The 14200-nt window shown below is 46.9% G+C and overlaps 1 protein-coding gene across 5 annotated transcripts in view; it reads right to left on the reverse strand.

Moving 5' to 3' along the window:
- The window catches only part of ARHGEF10 (Rho guanine nucleotide exchange factor 10), a 276596-nt gene that overhangs the window by 59469 nt on the left and 202927 nt on the right, over positions 1 to 14200 (reverse strand). For all 5 annotated transcript variants that reach the window (XM_077290065.1, XM_077290064.1, XM_077290063.1 and 2 more), the window contains one exon: positions 2646 to 2788. In XM_077290065.1, coding sequence (XP_077146180.1) covers positions 2646 to 2788 — 143 coding nt within the window. The remainder of the gene's footprint in view (positions 1 to 2645; positions 2789 to 14200) is intronic.

The raw sequence follows: 14200 nt of genomic DNA on the forward strand, positions 1-14200 counted from the left end.
AGGTATCACATCAACTGACCAACAAACTCCTGAGTGTGATAAGTCCACCAAAGTTGGAGAAATTAATTCAGTCTAATATAAAGGAAAAAAACACTGTTGTCTGACTAGTTCCTGTTTTGTTTTATGAAAGTCAAAAATATCTTATTGCCGTAATGAAAATGTCGGAAAGTTGTCTTTTTACAGTCCTCATGCGCCCATGTTCTGGACTGAGCCTCTTTAAATTCTGTATACCAATATAAATGGCCAATTTTGATAAAACACTTGGAAAGACAGACAAAACATATGTGGGAAATACAACATAGTATTTAAAGGGAACCTGTCTGTTGATTCAAGATGTCGGAACCACATCCAGCATGAAGCACAGACCAGCTCACTCACTACTAACATCTATGTTTACTCTGAAATGCTGTAGTATAACAAAGGAAAACCGATAAAAGCTTGGTACGGGAAAAGGCGATGAGTCCAAGAGGTAAAGTCACTACTCAGAGTGACAGGCCTCCACTTGTGTATAGGAGAAACCTGTCAGTCTAGCTAAGAGGGCAGGGAGGAGAGCAAGCACCTCCCTCAACCATGTAATACACTGAAAGGCAGCAGAGTTTTCCGGACACACAGTTGTAAAGGCTATGGAAAACACAAACGTAAAGCTTACTTGCTGTTAAGATTCTGCTCTGTTTCTGAGCTCTCACATGTGGTCATATGATCTTCAGCTCCTTACTTCATGTTACATTAATTTAGGTCAAAGTACAGAGATTTGCTTTTTTTATGCTTTGAACAGAACATAGCCTGTCAATCCAGCACAGTCAATGACTGACTAGTAATGTGCACAGGGATGGAGAACCGTAGCCACAAAAGTTGGATCCACAGAAAAAGTAACTTATAAGTATGTCCAGAAGGGATAGTGCTGGGCTTCCAGTGTGCTACTGTAGATTACATTATAATAAACGTAACCATTATAAGACTCAGTACATGGGGCCTGTGTCCGCAACTGTAACATTATGGAGTGCAAGAGTCTCAGTACAGCACATACTAGGTGAAGTGGAGGAAATGTTAGGAAGGAGAAACTGTGTGCAGCGATTTATCCATCTTGAGACTGTAAAGGAGCCTCTGCATGGTGCTTTGAGGATGGACACGAGTGACCTGGGGTGGATACAGCTCTGCTTCGTAGGTATTGTAATCTTGAAGCACAAACAAAGCAAATAGGAAATTCAAGATGTAAATAATAATAAACCAGAAAAATGTCTGTAAGGAGATTAATGAAAGCTAAAAATGAAGATAACAGTAACAGGTGGGTTAGGGAGTCACTAAAACAATATCCAGATTGTTTATTCTTTTGGAGTCCAGAAAACCCCTTTAAAAATACATGTTTAAAATGATGGAGCGAGTCTGTGATTCATACTGCCCATGGATTCATGGACCAGGTTCCATTTAAATGTAACTTCTGCAGATGTATCCTACTAAACAGAATTAAGGACCAATACAAGAGTTGATACTGTACATGTTTTGAATGGAGCCATAGTAACAGAAGACCGATGACCTCTAATTGCTGTTGTGTATCTGCACTTGTCATGGCTCAAGTGGCAGACAATGGTACAGCAAGGCAATTAGTGGCAATCCGCGTGCGGATACTGCGGCTAGGCTGCAACCTTGTCTATTGCCCCAGAACAAATTGATATTTTTAGGAAGATTTTCATCCACTCAACTAAAAGTAACTGAAAATAGCCCTTACTAATACTGTAGTCACTGAATTAAAACTCAGCTGTACCATATTCAGAAAAAGAATACAGCCATGTAAAACATCTGCTAAAAGATCTTCAAAAGAATTAGTACGTCACCTTTGTCCAACTAATACTCAGCATTATCTATATTTTACAGACACCACAATTTCACCTTATTAGCATACTTCAAGAAGCCATATCCTTCACAAATTGATTCATGATTTAAAGAGGGAAACAAAAACAACAACAAGTTTTACATTGCATTTACTCATTAGGGATTGTAGATTTTTGTGGTAGTTACTGTACAACTCCTGTTTATTCAGTTGTGAACCCCAATTAAAATAAAATACTTGCCTCACACAGCGAAGCGGCTCCTGCGATGTGGACGCTGCTATGCCTGGTGGGTGACATGTTGTGTACATGTTTGCTGCAGCCAATTAGCGGCCGCTGTTTGGCTGCAGCTGATCAATATTCCCTCATGGTGGATGTCTTTGCTCACAAATTAGTAAAGACTGCATACAAACAGTGGCCACAGATTGGCCACAGTGGATTCGTGACACCACAATGTCACATCAACTGCTGGGAATAGTGGTGGAGCTGTGGTGGTTGAGCATCCATTGTTTTTACCTTAATTGGAATCCAGAACTGATTCAATTTGTTTAGGTGTATAGGGCCCACAGTTTTCTCTAATAGTGTTTTTCAACCCTAGCAGACTACCATCTGTTGCAGTGAGGTCAATGAATTTTACTGTTACAATACTAGTTTCTAGGCCATATCTTACACAAGATGCAAAAGGACAGAATTTTCATTTTGGCTTATTAAATTAGTTTTGTGGATGTATTAAATCACAGAACCATAATTTTTCAGAAAAGAAAAAGGACAAGCATGTAACCATAATGCAAACTTTAACTTAAACAGCACTACAGTTACCTCTATGTTGTAACTTTCTTTGCCAATGATGAATATCTGTCCTCCAGAAGCAGCCCAAATAGTTCCATCCATCACTAACAAACTACGAACAGGTAAAACACCTAAGTTTATCAGCTTTGGGGACTCTGTGTTCCAGGATCCATCTAAATAATAAAACGAGTCGGGTTAATTGAATACATAGCTTTGTATAACTATATATAACTTGGTATAGCGAGCTGACAGGTGCCTTTACCAATCAATGCCAGTAGCATTGGCACTAGAACGTATTTCATTATCTAGCCTTGACAACATACGACTCGCGGGTGACATGCAGCCTGCCAGGGGTTTATTGCAGTCCATAGGAACCGGTAGACGGCGGCATCCCCTTTTCCCATATTAAAATCTATTTGAGTCTTTCAAATCCTCAAAATTTAGAGATCTGTGATTATGAAGAAGATTTGGAGTTTTTGTTCCAAAAGCTCAGTTTAAGTTAGCATGTTTTCACACTGACATTTTTGCAGCAGAAACACTCCAATCATCTTCAAGTACGCCAAGCTTGGTTCTTGTGATATATTAATGTACGGATGGTTGTTCTGGTGATGTGGTCATGCAAATAGCCCTTTAAAAATTTTTGCGGCCCTTGGCATTGGTTCAGTACAGCAACGTGGCCATTGGACCATAAAACTTTGTGTACCCCTGACTTAGAAGAAGCATTAAAGGAAATCAGTCACCAGATTTTTACTATGTAATCTGAGAACACCATAACGTAGGAGCAGAGCGCTCCAATCACCGGGATATGTCACTTACTGGGCTGTGTTTTGCAATTTCAATTTTCAATTCAGTGTTTTGTCAGCAAGAGATTATCACAGGACAACTGGCCTCCTAGTCCAACCACATCCAGAGCACATTCTATACAGTGTACACAGAAAGATGTGGTGCAGGCTATATACAGTTCAACAACTGAGCTCTGCTAGATCTACAGCAGAGAAAAATGTGACTATCATAACTGCTGCACCCAGTAAACTAAATAACACATAGCTGGAATCAGGGTCTCTGTCACTACCTCATGCTGCTGTCAGATTACATGGCAAAAACCTGGTGACAGATTCCCTTTAATCCCCCTCATGCCACGATGGCAAATGCCTCCATTGGATGAAGGAGCAGTTACGCTTATAGTACACATTATAGCCCTTGCAGCAGGAAACAGCCCAGCATACAAACCACATGCCTAATGTATGGCTTTGGCTTGTGTGATGAGCAAATATGCTTAAATCTGCAATACCGTATATGTTCGAGTATAAGCCGAGATTTTCAGCCCATTTTTTTTTTAGGCTGAAAGTGCCCCTCTCTGCTTATACTCGAGTCACCCCCACCAGTCTGTCTCCCCTCTCCCCCCGGTCCATCTCTCTGTCACATCATACTCATCTGCTCCTGGCGTGGTCCTTGCTTCTCCGATGGTCTCCGGCAGCTCTTCCTGTGTTCAGCGGTCACGCTCGTTAAAGTAATGAATATGGACGCGACTCCACTCCCATAAGGGTGGATCGCATATTCATTACTTTAATGAGCGGTACCAGTGACCGCTGAACACAGGAACAAGTGTCACGGGGAGACTAGGTGAGCGAGAGCTAATAACCCAGGCCCCTGCAGTTTCCCTCAGACTAGGGAAATCCTGACTGACCCTCTACCTGGAGTTTACACAGATGGTGTGCATGTCCAGGCCTCGAACCTCACCCTGTCTCCTGTTTTAACCCTAGGCTGATACCTCCGCCCTCCACCCAGTGAAGAGGTAATATTCCAATACCCACAGTAAGCACAGACAAGGATAAAGGAAAATATACACCACGCCGCAGTCACTCAGGAATACACTATAAATGTGCAGGGCAAAATAAATACAAATATAGGAAGGAGTAAATAAGACAGAGGAAAATACACCACCAGCAACGAATCTCCAACAACCAGCTCTCCACTCCAGACCGAGATAACAACGCACAAGACAGAAGCTATAATCGGCGACACCCAATGATCAGGAGAACTATTTAAAGGTAATGGCCCAACTTCCAATCCGAGGATTAGGTAAATTAACCCCGGAACAGCTAGATAAAATCTAGCAGACGCCAATGAGCAAATAGTGGTCAAAAGCAGAATTACCGCTGTCTGTCGGACGACCTGGTCTGAACAGCGTCCGACATGACAGTACCCCGCCTTCTACGAGGGACCCCAGGGCCCTCACGGCTTATAGGACCCGGCTTGTCTGGATGGCGACGATGAAAAAACCTGACCAGCCGATCCGCATGAATGTCCGAGGCTGGTACCCAGGACCTCTCCTCAGGCACATAACCACGCCAGTGTACCATGTACAGTAAAGTGCGATGCACTACACGAGAGTCAACCACCTTGGAGACTTCAAACTCCAAATTACCATCCACCAAGACTGGAGGTGGCATAGGCGCCGCGTCCACAGAACCCACCACCTTCTTTAGAAGAGACCTGTGGAACACGTTGTGTATCTTATACACCGTAGGGAGCTCCAATCGGTACGCTACTGGGTTAATGACGGCGGTGACCCTAAATGGACCAATAAACCGTGGACCCAATTTAAGGGACGGTATTTTGAGTCTCATGTTTTTTGTGGATAACCACACCCAGTCATCCACACTCAGGTCCGGACCTGGCACACGCCTACTGTCAGCCACACGTTTGTACCTAGCACCAACACTCAACAGGCGCTGTTTAACTCTCCTCCAGACTGATGACAATTGTGTTCCTAACTGGTCCTCCTCCGGAACGCCGGAAGAGCCCCTCTGACTCAAGGTACAAAATTGAGGATGTAGCCCGTAAACACAAAAAAACGGAGACTCCCCAGATGACTCCTGGTGGTGATTATTGATAGCAAACTCAGCCAAAGGAAGAAAGGTAGACCACTCCTCCTGGTTATCAGACACAAAGCAGCGTAAGTACTGTTCCAAATTTTGGTTCATACGCTCAGTCTGACCATTTGACTGAGGATGAAACGCCGAAGAATGAGACAACTTGATCCCCAGCCGTGAGCAAAATGCTCTCCAAAATTTTGCCACAAACTGAGACCACCTATCAGACACGATGTCAGACGGAACCCCATGAAGTCTGACCACCTCCTGCACAAATACCTGAGCCAGAGTCTTAGCGTTAGGCAACGAAGGCAAAGACACAAAGTGCGACATTTTAGAAAACCGATCAACAATCACCAAGATGACCATGTTCCCAGCTGATGAGGGCAAATCAGTGATGAAATCCATGGAGATTTCCGTCCAAGGCTTACTAGGTACCCCAAGAGGAAGTAGTGCGCCAACAGGACGGGAGCGAGGCGTCTTAGCCCTAGCGCGTCTTAGCCCTAGCGCACGTGGTACAAGCTGACACGTATGAGACCACGTCCTGTCGGATCTTGGGCCACCAAAACCGACGTGACACCAACTCCAAGGTACCTCTAACCCCTGGGTGGCCAGCCAGGACAGCATCATGATGCTCCGCCAAAACCTTTAGGCGGAGATGAAGCGGTACAAAAGATTTGTTGACGGGAAGCTCAGATGGTACCTCCTCCTGAGCCTCGGCAATCTCAGCCTCAACCTCGGTAGTGAGAGCCGAAACCACAACACCCTTTTGGAGGATGGGTACTGGATCCTCCCGAGGTTCTCCCCCCGGAAAACACCTGGACAGAGCATCCGCCTTAGTGTTTTTAGACCCCGGTCTGTAAGTGACCACAAAATTGAACCGCGTGAAAAACAATGCCCAGCGAGCCTGCCTGGGGGACAGACGCTTGGCTGACTCCAAATACAGCAGATTCTTATGATCGGTAATAACAGTTACCTGATGTACCGACCCCTCCAAGAAGTGTCGCCATTCCTCAAAAGCCAACTTAATTGCCAACAACTCCCTGTTGCCGATATCGTAGTTACGTTCGGCGGACGACAGTTTCTTGGAGAAATAGGCGCACGGACGTAAACCACTCAAAGATGAGCCTTGAGATAGTACCGCCCCCACACCAACCTCAGACACATCGACTTCCACAACAAAGGGTTTAGATACGTCTGGCTGCACAAGAATGGGGGCTGAAACAAAACGGTTCTTAAGAAATTCAAATGCGCGCACAGCAGCCTCAGGCCAAATGGAGAAATTGGTACCCTTTTTAGTCATGTCAGTTAGCGGTTTAGCAATGATGGAAAAATCCTTGATAAATTTCCTATAGTAGTTAGAAAACCCAAGGAACCGCTGAAGTGCTTTCAGGTTATCAAGACGTTCCCAATGCAGCACCGCCTGCACCTTAGCGGCGTCCATTTTAAACCCAAAAGCAGACACAATATAACCCAAGAAAGGCAACTCTTGAACAGAAAATACACATTTCTCAAGTCTGGCATACAGATTATTCTCTCTGAGAAGCTGTAACACCTGCCTGACATGATCTAAATGAGCATCATGGTCGCAAGAATATATGAGAATGTCATCTAGGTACACGATAACGAATTTCCCCAAAACATGCGAGAACACATCACTGATGAAATGTTGGAACACTGCAGGTGCGTTAGTCAACCCAAATGGCATCACCAAATTTTCAAAATGACCCTCAGGGGTATTAAAAGCCGTCTTCCACTCATCACATTGACGGACTCTTATGAGGTTGTACGCCCCCCTGAGGTCAAGCTTGGTAAACCACTTAGCACCTGCCACCTGGTTGAACAAATCTGGTATCAGAGGCATAGGGTATGGATCACGAACCGTAATCTGGTTCAACTCCCTGAAATCCAAACACGGGCGTAATCCGCCATCTTTCTTCTTCACGAAGAACCCTGCTGCCACTGGCGAGGATGACGGCCTGATGTGCCCTTTGCTCAAGCTTTCAGCAATGTAATCTTTTAACGCTTGTCTCTCCGGACCGGAGATGTTAAACATCCTTGCTTTAGGCAATTTGGCCCCTGGTTTAAACCTGATAGAACAGTCATAAGGACGATGTGGCGGCAACTCTGAACAACCCTTCTCAGAGAACACATCCACAAAATCCAGAAGTGACTCCGGAACGCTTGAAGTCACCGCAGCCACACATGTGGCCAGGCAATTCTCCTGGCAGAACTCGCTCCACCGAATTATGTCCTGAGTTTTTCCAGTCAATAACCGGGTTGTGCATAGACAACCAAGGAAAACCCAAAACCACCTGAGCAGGAAGATTCCTGAGCACCTATGTAAGGTAACCCGCTCGGAATGTAGAACTCCTATGTGGAGTTTCACCTCAACCACAAATTCAGTAATCTCCCCCTGAGAGAGAGGAGCAGAATTGATAGTGACCACGCGGATAGGATGAGACAGTTTTTCAATCCTAAAACCTGCTGTGCGCGCAAACTCCTCATCAATGAGATTTGTGGCTGAACCACTATCCACAAAAACAGTAATTGGCAGCTCACTGCCAGCAATAAAAACCTTAGCAGGGAGCATGCATTGAGAAACCACCATGGAGGATATACATAAGCTCAGATTGGTCTCCTCCACACCCTCTGAGCTTAGAAGTTTTCCGCCGTTGCGATTTTCTTAGACAGCAGAGGACAGATGTTAATAAAATGACCAGTTTTACCACAGTAAAAACAGGCTCCCTGCTTCCTGAGCTCAGGGGCTTGACGCTTGACATGTGACACCCCTGCAATTTGCATAGGCTCCGTGGGCTCACCTGCAGCAACCTCACGTGAACCTTATCCCTCTCCCATAGGCGGTGTCTCATGCTCCCCTTGACGCAAAAGGCGATCTATGCGGACAACCAGACTCATGGCGGAATCTAGAGAAGCAGGAGTCTCGTACATCAGAAGGGCTTTTTTAACCCTTCCAGAAATCCCACGTATAAACTGACTCCGCAATGCTGGATCATTCCATTGTGTATCGATCGCCCAGCGACGAAATTCAGAACAGTAATCCTCTGCCACTCGCTCCCCCTGGCGAATAGTGCGTATCTTAGATTCTGCTAGAGCCATTCTGTCAGGTTCATCGTAGATTTTCCCAAGAGAGGAAAAAAAACTCTCCACAGAGTCAACAGAATCAGATGGCAAAGAAAACGCCCATGCTTGGGGATCCCTGCTTAACAATGACAACACCAGGTCCACACGCTGAGCCTCATTACCCGAGGAGATCGGGCGCATGCGGAAATATAGTTTGCAAGCTTCACGAAAAGAAACAAATTTACTGCGTTCCCCAGTAAATCTTTCAGGCAAAGGAAATTTAGGCTCAGCAACTCTTCCTGTCACTCCAGCCTGCACATTAGATACTGCTAGTCCCTGTTGCTGCACTGCCCCCCTCAACTCAGTGACCTGTAGGGACAGCGCCCTCAACTGGCGGGTTATGGAAGTCATGGGATCCATGACAAAACACAAAAAAAAGAAACCCCCTTTTTTTTTTTTTGTTGGGCTGATTATAATGTCACGGGGAGACTAGGTGAGCGAGAGCTAATAACCCGGGCCCCTGCAGTTTCCCTCAGACTAGGGAAATCCTGACTGACCCTCTACCTGGAGTTTAAACTGATGGTGTGCATGTCCAGGCCTCGAACCTCACCCTGTCTCCTGTTTTAACCCTAGGCTGATACCTCTGCCCTCCACCCAGTGAAGAGGTAATATTCCAATACCCACAGTAAGCACAGACAAGGATAAAGGAAAATATACACCACGCCGCAGTCACTCAGGAATACACTATAAATGTGCAGGGCAAAATAAATACAAATATAGGAAGGAGTAAATAAGACAGAGGAAAATACACCACCAGCAACGAATCTCCAACAACCAGCTCTCCACTCCAGACCGAGATAACAACGCACAAGACGGCGTCGCCCAATGATCAGGAGAACTATTTAAAGGCAATGGGAATGGCCCAGCTTCCAATCCGAGGATTAGGTAAATTAACCCCGGAACAGCTAGATAAAATCTAGCAGACACCAATGAGCAAATAGTGGTCAAAAGCGGAATTACCGCTGTCTGTCGGACGACCTGGTCTGAACAGCGTCCGACACGACAACAAGCTGTCGGCGCCGGAGAGACCATGGCATCAGAAGCTGCCAGGGACTGCGCCGGGAGGGTGAGTATGACGGGGGAGGGTGAGCATCGCGATATTCACCTGTCCCCGTTCCACCGCGGCGCGCCACTCAGTCTTCCGCGTCCTCTGGTTGTGACGTTCAGGTCAGAGGGCGCAATGGAACGGGAACAGGTGAATATCGCAAGTGCCGGTGTCCCCGCCTGCTCAGGACAAGAGGTGAGTATGTCATTTTTTTTAAAAAATCTCAGCAGCATATGGGGCAAATGTTTCTATGGAGCATCTTATGGGGCCATAATCAACCTTTGAGCAGCATTATATGGGGCAAATGTTTCTATGGAGCATCTTATGGGGCCATAATCAACCTTTGTGCAGCATTATATGGGGAAAATGTTTCTATGGAGCATCTTATGGGGCCATAATCAACCTTTGTGCATCATTATATGGGGCAAATGTTTCTATGGAGCATCTTATGGGGCCATAATCAACCTTTATGCAGCATTATATGGGGCAAATGTTTCTATTGAGCATCTTATGGGGCCATAATCAACCTTTGTGCAGCATTATATGGGGCATATTTTTGTATGGAACATCTTATGGGGCCCATCATAAACTTTATGGAGCATTATATGGGGCGTATTTTGTATGGAGCATTATATGGGGCGTATTTTGTATGGAGCATCTTATGGGGCTCCTGATTCAATATGGATATTCAAAAACACAACCTACTGATGTCTCAATTAATTTTACTTTTATTGGTACCTATTTTTATTTTTGAAATTTACCAGTAGCTGCTGCATTTCCTTCGCACCCTAGGCTTATTCTCCAGTCATTAAGTTTTCCCAGTTTTTTTGTGGCAAAATTAGGGGTCTCTGCTTACACTCGAGTATATACGGTATTATCATCTCATGTAGGCCTGACCTCAATCCTCCATTGAAATTCCTGAAAATACATAGTGTAGCATGGCTAAAGGGTGTGTAGTCGACGGGAAATATGTGTCGCATAGGTGGCTTCTTGCTCTAATGTAGCCCGGAGTATTTCTTTGTTGCACATAACCATGTATATGTATTTCAGGACCTGTGGTGATGTCAGACCACATGGCTAATCATGTGATGGGTTACTGGGTGTGGTTAGCTCTATATAAGACAGGCTAATGCTTAACACAGTGGATATGTGTGGAGGTGCTAGCCTCCAGTGGGTGTTAGGGCTCCAGGTCTGAGCCTGAAGGAATGGACAGTTGTTTTTCCTTTTGCCTAAGTTAAAGGCTATTTGTTTTTCTGTTTATGCTAACTGGTTTATGAAGCAATAAACCTCTGAACTTTTGTTGGAACCTGCCTCCTAAGTGTCAGCCGTCGCACCTGAGTGAGTGAAACCCCTACAATTGGTGGTAGACGTGCGGGCAGCGTTCCCAGTGGAGACGTAAGTCTATTTTTGAATGTCCTGGGTCAAGTCGGCTGTAAGCCAGCAAGCATTGCCGGGGAAAATGGAGGACCTGCTGAAACACTTGGTCCAGTTGCAGTCACAGCAGGAGCAACAGCAGCAGGTACAGCAAGAGACCAACAGGCTGTTGCAGTCACAGCAGCAGGAGACCAACAGGCTGTTGATGCAGCAGATACAACAGAGCCAGCAGGAGCAACGGCAGAGCCAGCAGGAGCAACGGCAGCAGATGCAGCTTCTGGCAACCACCATCCAGGGCAAGACGAGCGCCCCAACCCCAGGTTTGGCTGATGACACCCACGTCCGGAAGACGGTAAGACGCGCATTACAGAAAATGACTCCCGGAGATGATGTTGAGGCCTTCCTGACGGTGTTTGAGAGGGTCGCTGAGAGGGAAAAACTTCTGCCAGAGCAGTGGGCAGAGGTGTTGGCACCTTACCTGATGGGGGAACCTCAGAAGGCATACTATGATTTGACCTTGCAGGATGCCAAGGAGTATGACAAATTGAAAGCCGAGGTTCTCGCACGTTTGGGGGTGACACTGACTGTTAGGGCACAGCGAGTTCACTGCTGGGCCTATCACCGGGACAAACCGCCTTGCTCCCAAATGTTTGACCTGTTACACCTGGTCCAGAAATGGCTGCAGCCAGAGTCCTCTACGCCTGCACAGATGGTAGAACGGGTGATGATGGATCGGCTTGTGCATTCCCTCCCGAGGTCCATACAGACTTGGGTTGCCCAGGGTGATCCCCAGAATGCCGACGAACTGATCGGACTGGTCGAGAGGTACCAAGGGATGGAAGGCTCCTTTGGGAGGCAGCCCATGCCGTACTGGGGGTCCCAGAAAGCTGCTGAGTCCCAAAAAGGGGTGGCGCGTCCAAGGTCACAAAGGGCGGGGGAGGTGGTGCCCAAGGTCCCTACGGGTGATATTATTTGTTGGAGGTGCCACGGGCCAGGACATATAGCTGCCCGTTGTTCCCAGACCACTGAGCAGATGGACTGCAGCATGGGACGCCGTTGTTCATACTATGCGTATCCAGCCTGCAGTGTGAACTCTCCACCCAACGAGGGAGCTCAAGCGTGTCCCATAAAGGTGAACGGTCGAGCAGTCACGGCACTGTTAGACTCGGGGAGCCTAGTGACCCTGGTGAGGGCCACTTTTCCTCTCCACCTGCTCCTGGGAAAGAAGGTCGGAGTGCGGTGCATACATGGTGATGCAAAGGACTACCCTTTGGCCAGGGTGAACATTGAAACGGCATGTGGCACTGAGTCCCACATAGTCGGCATCGTGCAGGACTTGTTGCACCCTATAATTATTGGCCGAGATTTCTGTTTGTTTTGGGATTTGTGGGGAAAAGGTTCTGAGCTCCCTAGCAAGAGTAGGGAACCAATGAACCCTGGAAGGGTGTCGCCACACCCAGAGACAGACAGGTTTCCTTTTTGTGTTCTGGTTGGGGATGAGGAGGAAGTGTCCCCTGCATCTGACATTATGGAGTTAGAGGTAACCGGTCAAAATTTTGGCACTGCCCAACATAGGGACCCCACTCTGAGGGAAGCCTTTAATAATGTCACAGTTATTGACGGGGTGGTACAAGAGCCGGGGGCAGACACAAGATTTCCCCATTTTCTGATGAGTGGGGAGTTGTTGTACCGGGTCACGAAAATAAGGGAGGAGTTGGTAGAGCAGTTGGTAGTGCCGGGTCCATATAGACGGAAGGTGTTGGACATGGCCCATTCACACATCTTGGGTGGACACCTAGGGGTGGAAAAAACGCAGGAACGGGTTGTGCAGAGGTTCTATTGGCCTGGGTGTCACCGGGAAATAGTGAACTATTGCAGGTCCTGCCCTACATGTCAGCTAACTGCTCCCACTCCTCATTTCCGGAACCCCCTTGTGCCACTGCCCATTATTGAGGTGCCGTTCGAGAGAATTGCCATGGACTTGGTTGGTCCCTTAGTTAAATCAGCTCGGGGCCATCAGTATATATTAGTCATCCTGGACTATGCCACACGCTATCCTGAGGCAATTCCATTGAGAAATTCTTCCTCAAAGAGAATAGCCCACGAGTTGGTTCATGTCTTTTCCCGGACAGGTCTGCCGAAGGAGATCCTGACTGACCAGGGGACACCTTTCATGAGCAAGGTGATGAGGGAGTTATGCAAAGCCCTGAAAATCTCCCAGTTGAGGACCTCGGTGTACCATCCCCAGTCAGATGGCCTTGTTGAGAGATTTAACAAGACACTGAAGAGCATGCTGAGAAAAGCTATAGAGAAAGACGGTAGAGACTGGGATTGTCTCTTACCCTATCTGATGTTTTCCATTCGAGAAGTTCCACAGGCCTATACAGGGCTCTCACCGTTTGAGCTTCTATATGGCCGACATCCGCGAGGACTCCTGGATATAGCCAGGGAAACCGAAGTCACGCCCCACAGAAGCGTCATTGAGCATTTGGCCCTGATGCAGCAGAGGATTGCAAAGGTGATGCCTATCGTGAAAGAACACCTCCTCCAGGCACAAGAAGCTCAGGCCAGAGTCTACAACCGGTCTGCAAGAGTGAGGCAGTTCAATCCGGGAGACCGAGTTCTTGTGTTAGTTCCGACGGTGGAAAGCAAGTTCTTGGCCAAATGGCAAGGGCCATATGAGGTTGTCGAGAAACTTGGTGAAGTAAATTATAAAATTCACCAACCAGGAAGACGGAAACCATTCCAAGTATACCATGTCAACCTCATCAAGCCGTGGCAAGATAGAGAGCCGACAGTAACTCCATCGTTGTTAAGCAACCCAGAAGGTGAGGTTGGAGCAGTTACTATAGCGGAGACGCTATCGAAGACCCAGAAACAGCAGTGCTGGGAGTTACTCCAGAAAAACAGGGACCTGTTTTCAGAGTTGCCAGGACACACGAAGGTCATAGAGCACGAGGTCCTAACAGAGCCACAAGTGCGGGTGAACGTGAAACCCTATCGTATTCCTGAGGCTCGTCGAGAAGTTATCTCCAAGGAAGTGGAGCGTATGTTGAAGCTTGGAGTCATTGAGGAATCCAAGAGCGGTTGGTCGAGCCCAATTGTCCTGGTCCCAAAACCTGATGGAGAGTGGAGGTTTTGCAACG

The sequence above is a fragment of the Ranitomeya variabilis genome, chromosome 2 (genome assembly GCF_051348905.1).
Source record: "Ranitomeya variabilis isolate aRanVar5 chromosome 2, aRanVar5.hap1, whole genome shotgun sequence".
Taxonomy (NCBI): Eukaryota; Metazoa; Chordata; class Amphibia; order Anura; family Dendrobatidae; genus Ranitomeya; species Ranitomeya variabilis.